The 21,626-nt window shown below is 39.9% G+C and overlaps 1 protein-coding gene across 2 annotated transcripts in view; it reads left to right on the top strand.

The window, feature by feature from the left end:
* Positions 1–21,626, top strand: part of LOC128657023 (gastrula zinc finger protein XlCGF26.1-like) — a 55,287-nt gene that overhangs the window by 7,872 nt on the left and 25,789 nt on the right. For both annotated transcript variants that reach the window (XM_053711252.1, XM_053711251.1), the window contains exons 3-4: positions 7,427–7,564; positions 7,800–7,926. In XM_053711252.1, the coding sequence (XP_053567227.1) occupies positions 7,514–7,564; positions 7,800–7,926 (178 nt within the window). In that variant the 5' untranslated portion in view covers positions 7,427–7,513. The remainder of the gene's footprint in view (positions 1–7,426; positions 7,565–7,799; positions 7,927–21,626) is intronic.

Genomic DNA, 21,626 nt, shown 5'->3' with positions numbered 1-21,626 from the left:
GATGTGTATAGTAATTAATTAAGTCACTAGTTTGTTGGCTCAAATGTCTAATTCTGATGGCTCAAATGTCCAATTCTGAAACTCCTGAAAATTAATTACCTTTGTAGTACTCTACCAATGTAATAATGTGTATTCCAGGAATAACACACAAAATAATAGGCTGATACACCTCTATGTGCCTACCTTTAATGTGGAAACTGGTTCATACCCGGTATCTTACCGTCCTGGAACCAGGGCACAGGTGTCTATACAGCTCCGTCCGTTGCTTCCTAGAGTACCTCCTGGATTGTGACGTCAGTGGCTCACGTGGTAGATGTTTGAAAGTAGTTCCGTGACGGGCTCTGAATCCTTACTCTGCGCAGAGATTTTGAAAACTGAGTTGTCTGAAAAGTTCATGCATACATATATGTTTGGGCATATATTTTTAAATTTATTGTATATATTTGTAAATAACCATTTGCCAACAATGTAGAACTGTGCATATCGATTTGTTTGAGTTATAATTTAAATTTTAATATGTACCTTGCAATGTATTATTGTTGTTTATGTTGTTTTAATATCAGTGTTAATTTCAATATTGATATTACTTCTGATATTAGTAATATATGAACATATGTAGCGTTAAGAACAGATAATCCACCTTTAATCAGTCCACCTTAAAAATCAAAACCGGATAAGGTGTAAACTTTCAACCAATCATTTGATAGAAGAGACCTTTATAAAGACATATTACTTTGTCACAAACCATCTTGATAAAGCCGTGCAATACGGTGAAACACGTTGATGGCATTAACACAAGAATTGTGAATCTACGAAAACAATCCGTTCTGAAGGATTAACTCGGATGGTAGAAGGATTCTTTTCAGACATCTCAGTTTTCAAAATCTCTGCGCAGAGTAAGGATTCAGAGCACGTCAAGGAACTACTTTCAAATATCTACCACGTGAGCCACTGACGTCACAGACGTCACAATCCAGGAAGTACTCTAGGAAGCAACGGACGGAGCTGTATAGACACCTGTGCCCTGGTTCCAGGACAGTAAGATACCAGGTATGAACCAGTTTCCACATTAAAGGTAGGCACATAGAGGTGTATCAGCCTGTTATTTTGTGTGCTATTCCTGGAATATACATTTATTACATTGGTAGAGTACTACAAAGGTAAATCATTTTCAGGAGTTTCAGAATTGGACATTTGAGCCATCAGAATTAGATATTTGAGCCAACGGATCAGCATTTAAACCAATGAACTAGTGACATAATTAATTACTATACACATCAACTGTGTGGTTATTGAAACGTTCAGTGCATAGCACAAAGGGACTTTCATATATCCTAATAATCTTTTATGAAAGACTACAATGTTCCAATAATAGGGTTTCCAATATTAGTTTGTTTCCAATATTAGGCTGTGTCCTTTATATTTTTGTCTCAACCTACTTGTATGAAGTGTTATTTATATATACAGTATACAGGGAGTGCAGAATTATTAGGCAAGTTGTATTTTTGAGGATTAATTTTATTATTGAACAACAACCATGTTCTCAATGAACCCAAAAAACTCATTAATATCAAAGCTGAATAGTTTTGGAAGTAGTTTTTAGTTTGTTTTTAGTTATAGCTATTTTAGGGGGATATCTGTGTGTGCAGGTGACTATTACTGTGCATAATTATTAGGCAACTTAACAAAAAACAAATATATACCCATTTCAATTATTTATTTTTACCAGTGAAACCAATATAACATCTCAACATTCACAAATATACATTTCTGACATTCAAAAACAAATCAGTGACCAATATAGCCACCTTTCTTTGCAAGGACACTCAAAAGCCTGCCATCCATGGATTCTGTCAGTGTTTTGATCTGTTCACCATCAACATTGCGTGCAGCAGCAACCACAGCCTCCCAGACACTGTTCAGAGAGGTGTACTGTTTTCCCTCCTTGTAAATCTCACATTTGATGATGGACCACAGGTTCTCAATGGGGTTCAGATCAGGTGAACAAGGAGGCCATGTCATTAGATTTTCTTCTTTTATACCCTTTCTTGCCAGCCACGCTGTGGAGTACTTGGACGCGTGTGATGGAGCATTGTCCTGCATGAAAATCATGTTTTTCTTGAAGGATGCAGACTTCTTCCTGTACCACTGCTTGAAGAAGGTGTCTTCCAGAAACTGGCAGTAGGACTGGGAGTTGAGCTTGACTCCATCCTCAACCCGAAAAGGCCCCACAAGCTCATCTTTGATGATACCAGCCCAAACCAGTACTCCACCTCCACCTTGCTGGTGTCTGAGTCGGACTGGAGCTCTCTGCCCTTTACCAATCCAGCCACGGGCCCATCCATCTGGCCCATCAAGACTCACTCTCATTTCATCAGTCCATAAAACCTTAGAAAAATCAGTCTTGAGATATTTCTTGGCCCAGTCTTGACGTTTCAGCTTGTGTGTCTTGTTCAGAGGTGGTCGTCTTTCAGCCTTTCTTACCTTGGCCATGTCTCTGAGTATTGCACACCTTGTGCTTTTGGGCACTCCAGTGATGTTGCAGCTCTGAAATATGGCCAAACTGGTGGCAAGTGGCATCTTGGCAGCTGCACGCTTGACTTTTCTCAGTTCATGGGCAGTTATTTTGCGCCTTGGTTTTTCCACACGCTTCTTGCGACCCTGTTGACTATTTTGAATGAAACGCTTGATTGTTCGATGATCACGCTTCAGAAGCTTTGCAATTTTAAGAGTGCTGCATCCCTCTGCAAGATATCTCACTATTTTTGACTTTTCTGAGCCTGTCAAGTCCTTCTTTTGACCCATTTTGCCAAAGGAAAGGAAGTTGCCTAATAATTATGCACACCTGATATAGGGTGTTGAAGTCATTAGACCACACCCCTTCTCATTACAGAGATGCACATCACCTAATATGCTTAATTGGTAGTAGGCTTTCGAGCCTATACAGCTTGGAGTAAGACAACATGCATAAAGAGGATGATGTGGTCAAAATACTCATTTGCCTAATAATTCTGCACTCCCTGTATATTATTTAATACATATCAAATGACCGGTCATATATATCTTTTAGCAATCTTTTTGTCAGGGTGCCAGGAATCAGACTGAGACGAGAAGTGCAAAAATAATCACACCTTTATTAATAGCAAAAAATAATAAAAAGTCCACAAGTCAAATAACAAGCCAGGAATCAAAACCAGAGCTGGTAGTCAGACGAGCCGAGTCAGGAGCCAAAGTGAATAGTCAGACGAGCCGGAATCAGGAACAAGGAAAACAGCAGAGTCAGGAACAAGCCAGGGATCAGGAACCAGGAAGGACGTCAGGCAGCCAGGTAATACACAGGAACTCTCACAAACTTGTCAGGATCCATGAAGAACCCTGCAGCAGAGATAACATAACCTAGGAAGGTTACTTGAGTCTGATGGTACTCACATTTCTCGAGTTTACAAAACAGGCCGTTCTCACGTAGTCTCTGAAGAACCTGTGTAACATCAGAACGATGAGCCTCAAGTGTGGGTGAGTGTATGAGGATGTCGTCAAAGTACACCACAACACACTGTTGCAACATATCTTGTAGGACATCATTAATAAATTCCTGAAAAACAGCAGGAGCATTACATAGGCCAAAGGGCATTACAAGATACTCATAATGCCCGCTCCTGGTGTTAAATGCTGTTTTCCATTCGTGGCCCTCCTTAATCCTAACGAGATTGTACGCTCCTCTCAAATCAAGTTTAGTAAAGCCGGTAGCTCCCTTGAGGCGGTCAAAGAGTTCCGTAATAAGCGGAATAGGGTAAGCATTCTTAATGGTAAGACGATTAAGACCCCTATAATCGATACATGGTCTTAACTCGCCACCCTTTTTCTTCACAAAGAAGAAGACAGCCCCTGCAGGAGAGCAGGATTTGCGGATGATCCCCCGCGACAGAACATCGGCAATATACTCCTCCATAGCACAATTCTCTGCAACAGACATAGGGTACACCCGGCCCTGAGGAGAAATGGCTCCGGGTTGCAGGTCTATGGCACAATCGTAAGACCGGTGAGGAGGCAATGTACCGCATGCACCTTGTCAAACACGTCTAGGAACTCTCGGTACTCCTCTGGCAATTGAGAAACTGAAGAAGTGCACAAGACTTCAACTGGTTTCCGAAGACAAGTGGAAATACATTGCGGGGACCACGACAAAATTTCGGACCTGCGCCAGTCGAGACTGGGATTGTGCTTTTGGAGCCAGGGATAACACAGAACAACCAGAAAATGTGGAGAGTTTATCACCTAGAACTGGAGGGTTTCAAAATGGAGAGCCCCAACAGCCATGGACAACGGAGCAGTTTCATGAGTAACGAGTGCGGGCTGAAGGGGGCCTGCCATCAATGGCCTCAATAGCAAGCGGAACGGACCGAGGCAAAACAGGAATGGAGTGCTTTGATACAAAAGCACTGTCAATGAAATAGCCCGCAGCACCGGAGTCAGCAAGAGCCTGGGTGACTATGGAGGAGTCTACCCAGGAAAGGACAACCGTGACCAAATGTTTCTCCTTAAGCAGTTCGGGGGATGAGGATAAACCACCCAAGATCTGCCCCCGACAGGACCTTAGGTGTGAGCTGGGAGCTGGCAGAGCCCCTCCCTCCTCCTAAAGGCCCTCTCCGCCGCGGAGAGGCGCGTGAATCCCAGCTGCATCGGCTCAGCAGTACCTGGTGACTCTGGACCAGGAGGCATGGGAGGAGAGCGTGGCATGGGTGGGAACGAACACGTAGGAGACAACGAACACGTAGGAGACAACGGAACAGGAGGCTTGCGCAAGCGCTCCTTGAAAGAGGGCCTCTCTCTGAGTCTGAGGTCAATTAGGATCAAAAAAGACACCAATGCCTCGAGATCCTCTGGTAAATCTCTGGCAGCAACTTCGTCTTTAATCGCATCAGAGAGCCCATGAAAGAAGGCGGCAACAAGGGCTTCATTGTTCCAACCTACCTCTGCGGCAAGCGTACGGAACTCAATAGCATACTGAGCAACAGATCTTGTACCTTGCTGAATGGACATAAGTCGTTTAGCAGCAGAGGAGGAGCGAGCCGGAACATCAAATACCCTTCGAAAGGAGGCCACAAATTCAGGGTAGTTTGAAATCACAGGTTTATTAGTCTCCCACAAGGGATTAGCCCAGGCAAGAGCTGTGTCAGAGAGTAACGAGATGAGAAATCCCACCTTAGCTCTGTCAGAGGGAAACGCCTGAGGTAACATCTCAAAGTAAATGCCCACCTGGTTCAAAAACCCTCTGCACTGAATAGGATCACCTCCATATCGCTGAGGTAGAGGTGCAGAACCGGAAATGCTCATGGTAGGCATAGGTGCAGCAGCGGAAATAGGAGCAGCCATAACTTGCGGGACACTTTGGTCCAAATGTGCAGTGCGAGTCAGCAGGGTTTGCAGGGCTAGTGCAAATTGATCCAAGCTGTGATCCTGTACATCCATCCTGAAAATGATGGCAGGTAAAGGTGGATTATTAGCACCATCAGGATTCATGGCCTTTGCGTAATGTCAGGGTGCCAGGAATCAGACTGAGACGAGAAGTGCAAAAATAATCACACCTTTATTAATAGCAAAAAATAATAAAAAGTCCACAAGTCAAATAACAAGCCAGGAATCAAAACCAGAGCTGGTAGTCAGAGGAGCCGAGTCAGGAGCCAAAGCGAATAGTCAGACGAGCCGGAATCAGGAACAAGGAAAACAGCAGAGTCAGGAACAAGCCAGGGATCAGGAACCAGGAAGGACGTCAGGCAGCCAGGTAATACACAGGAACTCTCACAAACAGGTCTGAGACAACGCAAAGGCAAAGCATACTGAACAGAGGCCCTTTAAATAATAAGTGATGACATCACAATTCTGAGACTGCATCCTGTCTCACATGGATGATGCACACCAGTCTGGCCATAAAAGGAAGTGCAGGAATTGAGCAGCATCCCCCACAATGCACCATAGTAAGGAAGAGAGGTGAGTAAAATGGCTGCCAGCAGCACATGGCAAACACAACAGGGAAAAAACCCTGACACTTTTGGTCTGGAAGGTGTGCCTAGGGTCTAGGGTCATAGGGACGCCCCCCCCCCTGACCCATTCCCAACATTGAAATCTCACTATCTTATGCACAATCGTGGGGCTTCAATTTGTTTACTTCTGAATGTTATTCCGTTGTAGAATAATTAACCTGGTCATGAAAGGTACTGTATGTAGCGGGCATTGAAGTTACAAAGCTTCGCTTTAGGGTTTAGTGTAACCAGAATTCTGTGCTGATCCCTTTATTAATGGGTCAGGACTGTCTTGTCTGGCCTCACCCTGTTATTACTGTGATATGGTTTGGGTGTTTCAGGGATCAGGACGTATCAGATCCCATTAGCCTTTTCAGATTCTTGTGATTAAGTGCAAACAATAAACATAAGAAAGATTAAAGAATCTACAGAAGCATCATTAAAAAGGAACTTAAACATGAACTGTTCGTTTCATGCATGTGTAGCAATTAAAGTGTAAAAATATTTTTATTTTCAGCTATTTAAACTGATATGGAAACCCCAGGTAATGAACATTTGTGCACAATTCATCCCCAGGGATGGAGCGGTAACTGGCTGATAAAGACAACTTCCTTATATTTATTGCTAGGTTTATTCAGGATTATTCAGGACTAGAACATTCATTAAAAAATAAATAAAAAATAAGTTGTAATGTCTGTTTAAATTAAATGGACAAGAAACCCATTTTGTTTTCTTTTACTACTCAGAGCATATGATTTTACACTTTCCAGTTTACTTCTATTATATAATTTGCTTCATTCTCTTGGTATATTTTGTTGAAGAAGCAACAATGCACGACTGGGAGCTAGCTGAGAGCATTGCGTAGGCCAATAACATGAGGCTTATATGTGCAGCCACCAATCAGCAGCTCCTGAGCCTACCTAGATATTCTTTCCAAAAAAGGATACCAAGACAACAAAACAGTTGGAAATTGTGTTTCATGTACCTTTTAAATATAGCTTCTTAGGAGATGAAAATGTTATTTGTACTTACTGCAGAATTACTATTTAGTTATTATAAGGTCAAATTGTAAGACTTAAAGCTTTAAAGTGATGGTAAAAATTTTTAGATTAGTCATTTATTATTTAGAAATTATACAAAAACAAAACAAACTTAGCGACTTTGTTCATAAACATATAGGCTACCTAGATAAGCGCACAAAACGTTGCAACTTTACCATCACTTTAAGTATAACAAGTCAGTTTTATATCATATAACTTTATAATTGTCATCAAAATAGAAATTGCCACACAGGGAAGAGGGAAATGAGGCTAAATAACTAATAAAGTATGTAGTGACACATTTTCCTGAGTGTGATGGAGAAAGATCTTTTCATTAATATGTAACATTTACACTCTCCTTTTTAGTTGTAGGTCAGTGTTACTGTGACAAGGTGAGTTCCTGTTATTTGGAGTTCTTGGAGTATTGGGGCTGATTCACGTGTGACCAACAAGATGACAACTGAGAAGAACCAAACCTCAGAGATCTACATGGTGACTGGGGAGGTGAGGGCCTTAGTCATATTGTCATTGCAGCTGTGTGTGACGTCTGGTGCTGAGCGGCCTTTATACAACACACACACAGCACAACCCCAGGGGGAGTGAGCACACTAACCATATGGGCTGTTCATGGTCACTGGCTGAGCTTTGGGTCATGGTCATTGTCACAGTCAGTTCAGTTTGTGTGGTTTACACTGTACAAGTTAAATCCTGTTTTTATTGTTTTATTTTTTATTTTAAGGAAAAAATGGAGTTTGATGAAGTTGCAGTTTATTTCTCGGAGGAGGAGTGGGGCTGTTTAACTGAAGAAGAAAAAGAGCTTTATAAGGATGTGATGATGGAGAATTACCAGACCCTCCTGTCTCTAGGTAATAATTAATATAACTCTACAGGGAATGGGACAAAGAGGAAAACACATATACTGTAAGTAACACATAATCTGGGCTTGTGTTAAACAGGTATAAAATCTGTGTGTTGTTTATTAAAGACATTTGGCTAGATTACGAGTTTTGCAGTATGGCTTTTAACGCTGAAAAATGGGCCATTACACTGGAATGGCCAGGAACGCATATTACGAGTCGCGTCGGTATAGCTATACCGCAAGCATTTTAGCCTGTAATGCAATGTCCATTCTGCACTAAAAAAAATGACGTTTGAGTGTGGGATTTTCATAGCGCCGTATTACAGGTTATGCGGTCCGGCTAAAATGCTTGCGTTACAGCCTATGCCGACACGATCCAGACCGCCATCTAAGAACAGTAGTTATGGATTTTGCAAAACAAAAATATTTCACAAAACTCATAACTAAACTATTACAAAGTACACTAACACCCATAAACTACCTATTAACCTCTAAACCGTCACTATCCCGCATGGCAAACACTATATTAAAACTATTAACCCCTAATCTGCCGCTCACCCACATTGCGACTATTAAATAAACCTATTAACCCCTAATCCCCCACATGGCCAACACTATATAAACCTATTAACCCCTAAACCGCCGCTCGCCGACACCTAAATAAACCTATTAACCCCTAAACCCGCCGGCCCCCCACATCGCCAACACTATAATAAAGTATTAACCCCTAAACCTCCAGCCTTCCACATCGTAACTACTAAACTAAACCTATTAACCCCTAAACCGCCACCCCCCACATATCGTAAAACGTTAAATTAAACCTATTAACCCCTAATCTGCCACCAACCCACATTGCGGCTATTAAATAAAGCTTTTAACCCCTAATCCGTCGCCTCTGACATTGCTGACATTATATAAACCTACTAACCCCTAAACCGCCACTCCCCGACATCGCCAACATCTAAATAAACCTATTAAGCCCTAAACTGCCGCCCCCCAACTTTGCAAAACACTAAATTAAACTATTAACCCCTAAGCCTAACACCCCCTATTTTTAAATTAAAATTACAATATAACTGTCTTTAAGAAAATAAAGATTTTACCTGTGAAATAAAAAAACCTAAGTTTAAACTATAAATTAACCTAACATAACTATTCTAATAAAATAAAAAAATACTACCAATTAAAAACCTAAATTTAAAAATTTAAATCAAATTAGCCAATAGGATTTCAGTAGCTCTCATCCTATTGGCTGATTTGAATTTGAAGAATCAAATCAGCCGATAGGAATGCAAGGTACGCTATTTTGAAACCGCTACCTTGCATTCAGCTTCAGTGTACGGCGGTGACCGTATGAAGAGGATGCTCTGCACAGGATAACTTCCAGGATACCTCCGCTCCTCGCTGCCGGGATGAAAATAGAAGACGTCCCCAAGATGGGGTGGGTGTTTTTTTTTCTTAGATTAGGGCTTTGGGCAATTGTAAAAGAGCTGAATGCCCTTTTAGGTTTAGTGGTTAATAACTTTATTTAATGGCAGCGATTTCAGGGAGCGGAGGATTAGGGGTTAATAACTTTATTTAGTGGCGGCGATGTCAGGGAGCAGAGGATTAGGGGTTAATAGCAGCGATGTCAGGGGCGGTGGATTAGGGGTGTTTAGACTTGGGGTTTAGGTTTAAATGTAACTTTCTTTTCCCCATAGACATCCATGGGGTTGCGTTACGGTGATTGCCATTCCACACTTCTGGTGTTAGGAAAAAAAACTAACACTTTTTCCCCATTGATGTCTAACGCACCATAACGCACAGCACAAGGAGGCTTTTCAGTAACTCGTAATGGCAGCACTATAGAGAGTGAAATAACGCAATTTTGGCTTTATTTTCGCACCCTGTTTAGCGCAAAACTCGTAATCTGGGTGATTGTTACTTAATAAAATCATCCATGAGATATACAGTCCTGTGAACCTTGCACTGCTCCCTGCTTGCTCATCTAGCTGAGGTCCCACCACCATTTATACATCACACACTGTGCTACTTACCCATAGTGATCCTGTCATACATGTGTGTGATGTCATCACACCGTGACTGCCCAGAGTCACCATAGTTCTGGGTACTGGAAGCAGCGGCTATAGTGGGGCTCAGTATTTGGCTATTGTCACCACTCAGTGGGACATTTGACCCTTATTTCCAGTGTAGGGTCTCATGTCATTGTCCGCTGCAAGTGATAGCCATAGAGGCTAGCACGCTGTCAGTATATGGCAGGGTTATAATACAATATATTTAATAATTATTCTTTAAAACAAACCCCCCAAAAAATGCATTTACGAAACTATTAAAATTAATATAAATTCCTAAATTCTTTATATTAGTTAAAGTTATAAACACATTGAATTATATTTATAGAAACCAGATATGAATCAAACTATACAAGCTTAAACTGTTACAATATTCTATACAAAGATTCTAAAAATATACCTTTACAAATTACCTTATTCACAATGAGCACATTAAAATACCACAATAAAATACCAGAATCTCCTGTTATTAACCAATAACTCTAGTTCAGTGCTCAATATGAATTGCCAACTTACTATGCTTAATTAATAACTACCAGGAATGTAATCACAATAACCAGTTTATGTACAGTTCTGAAAGAGTTCACTATAATAACTGACTTATAAATCTGGAGTATAAAACCCTGTCTAGTAAATAAATTATTTAGCAATAATGACTAGTTAAGACTACACAGGACTATAGATATAACTTAAAATACAAATTGTGCCCTTTTAAAATTACTAACCGTAATCTAACTATAGCCTTTGATTTAAAATATTAAATATACTTAACAGTTTCTTATACTTTACCCAAATAACCAAATTAATGTTTCAATTTAGTCCAATTTCACCTCATAAATTAAAAGAGGTAATTTTTGCAAGATGGATAAAAAATTAAGCCCAGATTGCTTTATATAGACTGGATCCCAAGGCAACAGTTTGTCAGTCAAAATTCAGCAGCAGAGTCCCTTTTCTTTTTCTTGACTAAGGTTATATCACAATATAACCCCACCCCTTTTTATTCTAATCATCTGTGAAATTGGGATGATAGGCCCTTCGGAAGCTTGTCCCTGATTGGTTATTTGGGAGACGCCTCCCTGATTGGCTACTGGGAAATTTCATTTTCAACAGCCAAATGCCTTTTGGCTGTAATATTGGATTTAGGCCATTGGGGTAGCAAAGATAAAGTTTCTTTTTTTTAACACTGCTACAGTAAACTATATCATTCAATTTTATATTTAATATGCTCACCACTTCTTGTATTAATAAGTCATATGATTAATATACATGGATCATATTGTGCCATTTTTCCTGATTATTTTAATATGAAACATCAGTATTATTTCTAACATCATACTGGTATTATCTTAAAATGCATTTAAAGTTGCATTTGATTATTTTCTTATATTCATATAAAACACAGCATATTTCACATTCAGTACACCTCTTTCTGAGTGCATAAAACATATGACACAATTTGTGGGACAACCACACGTGTATTTGTTAGATGCCTGAAAAATAAAAAGAATAGGTTATTAATTCTTTAATTGATTGTATAGCTACTTGTTCAATACAGCAGACATTTATCCTATATAGTATCAGTTTCAGATCAATACACACACACATATATATATATATATATATATATATATATATATATATATATATATATATATATATATATATATATATATATTGTGCATTTCTGGGGAAAAGCAAGCGGGGATACTTGCCTAGATGTACTAATTTCCTATGCAAATATTTACATTGATTTAATTTTGAGACATGGAGGATTTTAATTTCAGTTTCTTTCATGTAATTAGCAAGAGTCCATGAGCTAGTGACGTATGGGATATACATTCCTACCAGGAGGGGCAAAGTTTCCCAAACCTTAAAATGCCTATAAATACACCCCTCACCACACCCACAATTCAGTTTTACAAACTTTGCCTCCGATGGAGGTGGTGAAGTAAGTTTGTGCTAGATTCTACGTTGATATGCGCTCCGCAGCAAGTTGGAGCCCGGTTTTCCTCTCAGCGTGCAGTGAATGTCAGAGGGATGTGAGGAGAGTATTGCCTATTTGAATGCAGTGATCTCCTTCTACGGGGTCTATTTCATAGGTTCTCTGTTATCGGTCGTAGAGATTCATCTCTTACCTCCCTTTTCAGATCGACGATATACTCTTATATATACCATTACCTCTGCTGATTCTCGTTTCAGTACTGGTTTGGCTTTCTACAAACGTGTAGATGAGTGTCCTGGGGTAAGTAAATCTTATTTTCTGTGACACTCTAAGCTATGGTTGGGCACTTTATTTATAAAGTTCTAAATATATGTATTCAAACATTTATTTGCCTTGACTCAGAATGTTCAACATTCCTTATTTTTCAGACAGTCAGTTTCATATTTGGGATAAATGCATTTGTTTCAATCATTTTTTCTTACCTTAAAAAATTTGACTTTTCCCTGTGGGCTGTTAGGCTCGCGGGGGCAGAAAATGCTTCATTTTATTGCGTCATTCTTGGCGCAGACTTTTTTGGCGCAAATTTTTTTTTCTGTTTCCGGCGTCATACGTGTCGCCGGAAGTTGCGTCATTTTTTGACGTTTTTTTTGCGTCAAAAATGTTGGCGTTCCGGATGTGGCGTCATTTTTGGCGCCAAAAGCATTTAGGCGCCAAATAATGTGGGCGTCTTTTTTGGCGCTAAAAAATATGGGCGTCATTTTTGTCTCCACATTATTTAAGTCTCATTTTTTTTTTTTTTTTTTTTTAAATTCTCTTTTTATTGAGTTTCCGCATAATTACAAACAAATACTTTGTCCAAATACGGTGACAAAAGAAAAAAGCAAAAACAAAAACATACATACAATAATCAAGTTAATATCATACATCATAGGCTATACATTTTGTGAGCCAAAGAAAAACATATTCATCATAAATCCTTAGTGGGGGAAAAATGAGTGAAGTGCTGTGTTAAAAAAAAAACCCACTATATAGAAACATATATGTCCATGTATTAAAATATGAGAAAACATTTACACTAAACAAATTACCTTTTTTCTTAACCTAAAGGTAGTGAAAAACAGTGATTATACACAAATCCATACATCATTAGATACCAACAACAACAAAAAACCTAACCAAAGAGCCAATAGTGTCCGTGGCTAGTTGAAAACAGTTCTTATTACCCTCTATTAAAGTGAACATTAAGAATTAGCTGAAATTGTATAGTATAACCAACTAGCCCTGGGTAAACTAGTTATGCTTTCTTCGACTCAGTGATTATCTCATCTTCTATCCCCACATTATATGCACGGTGACCAAATATACAATATAGCCAAAAAGCCAAATCCCCCAACCCAACACACAAAACAAAAAAGAAAAAAAAAAAAAAAACCAAAAAAAAAGAAACGGGAGACGCTCCTCTCCACCCCCTACCCCCATCCCCACCCCACCCCACCCCCAAGCACTCACTCAGTGTCCATTGCCCATTCGCCAGGGAAGTGACCTGCCAAAATATTCACCTGTAAATATTCCGAATTACTAAAAGGTTTAATTAATTTTTTTTGATGCAATAAGGGTAATGATCTTAAAAATATCTCCCATTTCTTGAAAAATACTACTAGATGTTTTTCTTGTGGGTAGGGTAAGTTAATTTGTTCTATTATGAACTGATCAGTCAAAGCCCTTTTAAATTGTGCCATTGTAGGTAAAGCGGCTGCTTTCCATGTCTTAAAAATAAGACTCCGTGCAGTTAGTATGATAGTATTTATCAAGTTATGATTCTTAATTGTGTGCCGATATTTTACCAGAAAAAAGATCTCAATTGGGGATATTTTATAGTCCACCTTCAAAACAACTGTCATCCAAAATATGATTTTCCCCCAATATTGCGATACCTTAGGGCAACTCCATAAACAATGGAAGAGATCAGCACCAGTATTTGAACATCTAGGGCAAAGAGCTTTTATTTTATACCATTTAGCTAACACCGCAGGCGTAAGATATCTCTGTAGCCCGATTTTTATCTGGGACTCTCTCCAAGATGTCGGGACCCAGGGCTGTTGCGTTATTTTAAAGCTCTCTATAATACTCTGCTCATCTAAATCCGAAAATAGGTTAGCCCATCTACCAACCATCTCGTCTACTTGCGCTTTTGATGATTTCTGCTTTAATAGTAAATATAAAGGGGAAATTGCATATATTCCTGCTGCGTACATTGAAATCCTAGACTGCAGCTCACCCAGGGACCAATCACTCCCATATTTCGTAATTATCTCTTGGAGAAAGTGCCTAACTTGGAGGTAGGCATAGAACTCCCGTGGTCCTATATCAAACCGAGATACAATTTCTTGGAATAATAATGTATGCCCTCCCGTGTCCCGCATCTGACATAAGGTTTGGAGGCCTTTAGATTCCCAGTCTATGAATATCCGATTCAAGAGGCCAGGACTAAATTCTGGGTTCCCCGCTATAGGTAGATATTGTGAAACATAGGGTGAGTTGCCCATTTCTGCGCATAGTCTTTGCCAGGCAATAATGACGTTTTTCAGAGTGTCTAAATAAAATATATTAGAAGGAAGTGAGGTAAGTGGACAGTGTAACAGAGCTTTCAATTTAAATGGGGCCACGAGCTGTGATTCCCACATAAATGACGTAATTTGCTCCTTCCCAGTCAGCCAATCAAATGCGAATCTAGCTATTATAACCAGGTTATATGTCTGAATATCGGGGAGTGCCAAACCTGCTGATGTCTTAGAATTCATGAGCCTACCTGCAGCAATCCGCGGTCTTTTGCCATTCCATAAAAATTTGGAACAGGCCTTATTATATATAGTAATGTCTCTCTTATGTAGGAACCATGGAATGTTTTGCATAATATAGAGGAGCTTTGGAAAGATGATTGTTTTAATCAGCGTCACCCGGGCTGTTAGTGAAATAGGAAGCCTAGTCCATTCATCTAGTTTACTCTTACAGGAGTCCATTACTGACCTATAATTTAATCCATACCATTCCTCCGGGTTTCTAGATAGTCGTAAACCCAAATATGTAATCTGCGGGACTTCCCTAAAAGGGTGATTCAGCTGCAGTGCGGGATTTTTATCTATCCACATAAGCTCAGATTTAGATGTATTAATCTTAAACCCTGAGATTTCCCCGAACTCTTGGGTGATACTCTGTAGGATAGGTAATGACACTGCAAGATTAGATAGGAATAGGAGGAGATCATCTGCGTAGAGAAGAAGAATCAACTTCTCGCGCGCTAATGAAATACCCTCTAGTTCTTGCCGTATTAGAATAGCCAGTGGTTCTATACTGAGATTAAACAAGAAGGGGGAAAGTGGGCAGCCCTGTCTAGTCCCTCTGAATAAATTGAATCGCTGAGTAGAGGTATTATTAATAATTACCGCAGAGGAGGGGGTACTGTAAATTAAACGTATATAATTGTTGAAAGGACCCGAAAACCCAAATTCGTCTAACGTAGAAAACAAATGATCCCAACTGACCCTGTCGAAAGCCTTTTCTGCATCAACCGTCAAAATAGCCTTGTCAATGCTTCCATAAGATTCCTTAGTTTTATATATATTCCAAAAAGATTCAATCAGGATTAGTAATTTCCTTATATTCCTTGTCGACTTACGACCATGCATAAAGCCAGACTGATTCTCATGAATTAAATCGCCCATATAAGGTTTCAATCGTAGGGCTATGATAGACGCAAGCAACTTGTAGTCGGTATTTAAAACCGAAATAGGTCTATAGGAACTTGGTAATTCAGGGTCTTTCCCCTTTTTAAGAATCAGTGAGATATTTGCAGCTGTGAAGGATGTGGAACATCTCGTATTCTCGGAAAAATAAGAATTAAATAACTTAACTAATATAGGAAGCACCTGGGGTTGGAGTATTCTATAGTATTCTATAGGTAGGGCATCTGGACCAGCTGCTTTATTAGATTTCGCGTTTTTAATTGCCCACACTATTTCTTCTTCCGTTATAGGAGCATTGATGGCATCTCTAGCTTCTATAGATATACGTGGGGTTTTAATCTTCCCCCAAAATGTCTCTTTTTTCTGTAGATTAATAGGCTCTTGAGTATATAGATCCTGGAAAAAGTCAAAGAATACTTTTTCTATATCAGTATGACTTGTGTATCTCAAGGTTCCTTGTTTAATAGCGGTAATTGCGTATCTCGGAGAAGATTTAGCTAACCTTGCTAGAAACTTTGCTGATCTACCCGTGAACCCTCCATATCTTGCTTTCATTCTGAGTTCTTCCTGGGCACTAACCTGCTTCAGGAATGAATCCCGGAGTGTCTTCGCTGTGACATAGGCATCCCAGCACTCTTTCGTGTGCCTAGTAATATACGCTCTATATGTATTCTTCACGCGGTTAGCTAATTGTCTAGCCCCTATACTACTGCTTTTTGACAGGTAAAGTGTATAGGACTTAATCTCTCCGCGTAGAACGGCTTTAGAAGCCTCCCAGAATATCTCCGTCTTATCTATATAATTATGATTATTATTGAGATATTCAGCCCATTTCAATCGAAGAAAATTCTGAAATTTAATATTATTACTCAGATATCTAGGGAAAGAAATGTAGTTCTGACCAGGCCGTCCTCCTGCGGCCCTAAGCCCCAATACAATAACCGCATGGTCCGAAATAGCTATGTCTTCAATTCTGGTGGTCCAGCTCTGCGTTAGCATGGTTTCTGAAATCAAAAAATAGTCTAGTCTGGAAAAAGATCGCTGCGCATGCGAAATGCACGTATAAGAGCGAACATCCGGATTCTGAACTCGCCATAAATCAACCATCCCCAGATGAGAACATAATCTCTGAAATATTCTCATTTTTCTACCTCTGCTGTTTATCATCTTATTATTAGAATTATCCAGAAAGGGATCTGCTAGTAAGTTAAGATCACCTGCGATAATTAAATTCGCTCCTATGAAGCTGTGTAATTTTACCAATAGGACGGACCAAAAAGTTTGGTCAACTTGATTAGGGCCGTATATATTACAGAGTGTATATTTAATGCCTTTAATTTCCAACTCCAATATTAAAAATCTCCCTTCAGAGTCACGTTCAACATTACCTATCCTGTATTCTAGCTTACGACTCAATAATATTGCCACCCCCCTCTTTCTGGAAGTAAATGGTGCTGCCACCACTTCTCCCACCCATTTAGATTTAAGTTTAGGTATTTCACTAGCTTCAAGATGCAATTCTTGTAGAAAGACTATATCCGGATTGAATTTACCCAAATGTTTTATTACAGTTTTCCTTTTAATAGGTGAATTGATGCCCCCTATATTCCAAGACAAGAAACTAAGATTAAACATCATCAGTACTATTCATCATCATCGGTACTATTCATCTTACTGATCTAATATCAATCAAGGGGGAAAAAAAGGATTCACAGCATTTTTCTTCATAAAGCAATGGAGACCCATCCCCACAATGGGCCATGACCAAAACCCGGGGAGGAGGAGGGAGATAAGCGAGGGAGTAGGGGGGAGAGAGAGAGGAAGCAGGGAGGGAGAGGAGAGAAAAAAAAAAAAAAAAAACACACAACAATTGGACACGACCCGCCCCCACACAGACCCCGAGACCAACATAAAAATACCATTTCTAAAACTATCCTATTCTTAAACTCCAGAACCATACTACTCATTCCATTAACTCTAAGTAATAAAAATATTCAGATTCTATGATCAAAAACCTTCTTCCCATTATGTTCAAGACCTACTCATGGGACCCCTGCCTCCCTACAGAAGGTCTCGGCCTCCATGACATTGTTAAGAGTGTGTGTACTGCCGTCTTTCTGCACTATTAGCTTTGCTGGGTAAATTAACCTAATATTGTAGTTCTCTTTCTGTAGCCTCCCATAAAAAAAGGACATATCTCTTCTTTTGGTTAACGTTTCCGAAGAGAAATCCTGAAACAATAATAATTTGTGTGAGCCCAGAGAGAGAGAACCACATTTCCTGTAATGCCTGAGAAATGTTAATTTGTCCTGAAAATTGACAAATTTAAAGATTACTGGCCTAGGTCTCGAGACCTCAGTCTGTTCGCGCCTTTGGCCTATCCTATGAACCCTTTCAATCAGAAAGGGAGCAGCAGGAGCCGGGATCTGCAGGGCCTGTGGTAGTGTGACAGTGACAAAATTCATCAAATCTTGAAACTCAGAGGACTCGGGCAAGCCAATTACTTTGAGGTTATTACGCCTCGAACGATCCTCAAGATCTTCCACTTTGGCTTGCAACGCAAGAATATCTTTGCTATGCGTGTCCATTATCGGATCACTGACATTAAGTCTGTCTTCTAAATCTGAGATCCGATTTTCTATTTCATCTAATCTAGATGAAAACTGTCTAACCTCCAAAGTGAGGCTTGATATCTCATTTCTGATCTCCTGTTTGATCATATCAAATTGCGGCGTCAATATTTTAGCTACTTCAGCTGCAAATTCCATCAAATTATTGGGGGAGGGATTGGAGACACTCTTATCCAGAGGGGATACCGCGCTAGAGTCCAAGTTCCTGCTGCTCCCCTTCTTTTCTCTATATTTGGGGGGCATATTGGAAGGAGAACTCCTTTGCTGCATGTACTTATCCATGAATAGAGCACAACCAATGTTTATCTGAGAAGCGCTAGGTATCTAACTGGAAGATTTGGCACGATGGTGCAAACAAAAAAAAAAAGAGAAAAAAAAAAAAAACACACACAAACTAACAATACCTTAATAGCTTGTCTTTAAGTGAAACTCTTTGTGTAGCCCTGCTTTGAGTACTAGCTCTTAGTATATATTATTACAATTTATTCTCCAGAAAGTGATACAATATTTTAAATCAAGAGTCGCTGTTAATCTTCAAATCTCAATGTTTTACTTTAATCCAGGGTGTGGGAAAATTATCCTTTATTTCTAAACCCTTTTAACTAAATGAAACAGAAGCCAATAAAAAAATATGTGTCAATGTGAGTACCCAGATTCCAACCTAGAACCCCACAATAGATGATACCCAACACAGCTTGTGTATGTATGAACACTCTAATATATAATTCTAAACTTAATTTGCTAAGATGTGGACCAATGCCTAATATTTAAGGCTATTAATTCGTCAATGATACACCTATAGAAACCTTGGTGATATTAAGAGAGAGTTTCATATAGCCACTGTATTCTAATAACTATTGCCCTTCTGTAATCACCTTTTTATGTTTATATTATCTCCCTTCAGCCTGCAGTCAAACAAAAGCCGTAATTTGAGACAAGAGATGGCTTGTACCTGCTACGGGGTATATATAGATAATATATAGATAATACCAAAAACATCTAGGTAGTGAAAACTGTGTTAAGGCAGACTATACATGCATAAACGGTCCTCAACTTTCTCCTAGTGCAATTCAGTTCAGATTATGATATTTTTACAGCAGAGTCTTTACTGCCTTCACAGTCAATCTTTTCAGACGGTCTTAAGCTGTCCAAACGCTCTGTGGCTCCAACCACAAGGCCCAATAGGTCGAATGAAAAAGGCTTTAGGACACTTAAGCAGGCTGTATATATACGTTCAGTGTACCCATAGAAATTAATCCGGGCCAGCATATATTCAAAAATGTCAAAGTACAGTACCTTGCCGCTGTTACTCCGTCCAGGTGCCTTGCCTGTCTGTTCAGACTTCGATGCCCTGCGCTCACAGCAAACCCCCACTGCTTTCCAATCTGACAAACCTCTGCAAGGGGGAACTTGCAGCCTGACAAGCGAACAACCCTGGCACTCCTCCACAGCAGAGGTGCCGGTCCTCGGCGTGGGGGGGTCCAAGCACACCACAACCAGGGCCGATGTGCTGCGTCGCCCCTCGATGACTCAGGTTGAAGGGGGCGGGATCACCTCCGCTGTCTGCCCAACCAGGGGGCCGAGATTCCTCGCGTCGGTCTCCAAGCCGCCACCGCTCCGCTCTCAGCCCTAGAGGGAGACTCCCTCCTCGCCTGCACCGGGAACTCCAAATGCCCCAGACAACACCACCAACTAGCGGAGAGACCGCCACCAGGTACACCGCGCACTCAACCAGGTGAGTGCCAGGATCCTCAATCTGTGACCTGTATGACAGCGTGTAGGTATGCTCAATCAAGAAGACAGCTCTTGTGCAGGTGAGCTTAGAGTCTCTCCACAGACGCCCTTTAGGTGTAGAGTATAGTAGGTAGAGAAGTTGACAATCACTGGTGTAAGGCCTTAGATATAAGAGAGGATTTATCTTGAAATAGTGATATTTTATCAACTGGGAGTTTTTGTAGAAATGGCGTGCACCAGCCACCGTGCACTTTTAGGCTGCAACTCGGACTTCCCATGCTGGATCGTAATCCATGTTCCCAAGCCTGGATATGGCCAAGGGAAACCAGTGCATCTGTTGGAAATTGATTTGGGCCTCTCCCAGAGGCACGGAGCGTCCTCAGCACCTGCAGCTACCTGCAACCACCTGCATGCCCCGCCTCCAACAGGAAGTCGCCTCTGTATTTTCTGACTGCATCCTCGGAGGAATCCCTAGGAGCTCCTTAAGTCTCATTTTTTATTGCTTCTGGTTGCTAGAAGCTTGTTCACTGGCATTTTTTTCCCATTCCTGAAAGGAATTTGATCAATTTTGCTTTATATGTTGTTTTTTTCTTTTACATATTGCAAGATGTTCCACGTTGCAACTGAGTCAGAAGATACTTCAGGAAAATCACTGCACAGTGCTGGAGCTACCAAGCTAAGTGTATCTGCTATAAACTTTTTGGTATCTGTTTCTCCAGCTGTTATTTGTATTGCATGTCATGTCAAACTTATTAATGCAGATAAAATTTCCTTTAGTACTGTTACATTACCTGTTGCTGTTCCGTCAACATCTAATTTTCAGAGTGTTCCTGATAACATAAGAGATTTTATTTTTTAAATCCATTAAGAAGGCTATGTCTGTTATTTCTCCTTCTAGTATACATAAAAGTCTTTTAAAACTTCTCTTTTTTCAGATGAATTTTTAAATGAACATCATCATTCTGATACTGATAATGGTTCTTCTGGTTCAGAGGTTCTGTCTCAGAGGTTGATGCTGATAAATCTTTGTATTTGTTCAAGATGGAATGTATTCGTTCTTTACTTAAAGAAGTGTTATTTGCATTAGAAATAGAGGATTCTGGTCCTCTTGATACTAAATGTAAACGTTTAAATAAGGTTTTTAAATCTCCTGTAGTTATTCCAGAAGTGTTTTATCTCCCTGATGCTATTTCTGAAGTAATTTCCAGGGAATGGAATAAAATTTGGGTAATTTATTTACTCCTTCTAGACGTTTAAGCAAATTATATCCTGTGCCATCTGACAGATTAGAGTTTTTTGGGACAAAAATCCCTAAGGTTATGGGGCTGTCTCTACTCCTGCTAATGTACTACTATTCCTACGGCAGATAGTACTTCATTTAAGGATCCTTTAGATAGGAAAATTGAATCCTTTCTAAGAAAAGCTTACTTATGTTCAGGTAATCTTCTTAGACCTGCTATATTTTTAGCGGATGTTGCTGCAGCTTCAACTTTTTGGTTAGAAGCTTTAGCGCAACAAGTAACAGATCATAATTTTATAGCATTATTATTATTCTATAACATGCTAATAATTTTATTGGTGATACC

Source organism: Bombina bombina, chromosome 4, assembly GCF_027579735.1.
Source record: "Bombina bombina isolate aBomBom1 chromosome 4, aBomBom1.pri, whole genome shotgun sequence".
In the NCBI taxonomy this organism is placed as follows: domain Eukaryota; kingdom Metazoa; phylum Chordata; class Amphibia; order Anura; family Bombinatoridae; genus Bombina; species Bombina bombina.
This window is presented reverse-complemented; position numbering and strand designations above follow the sequence as displayed.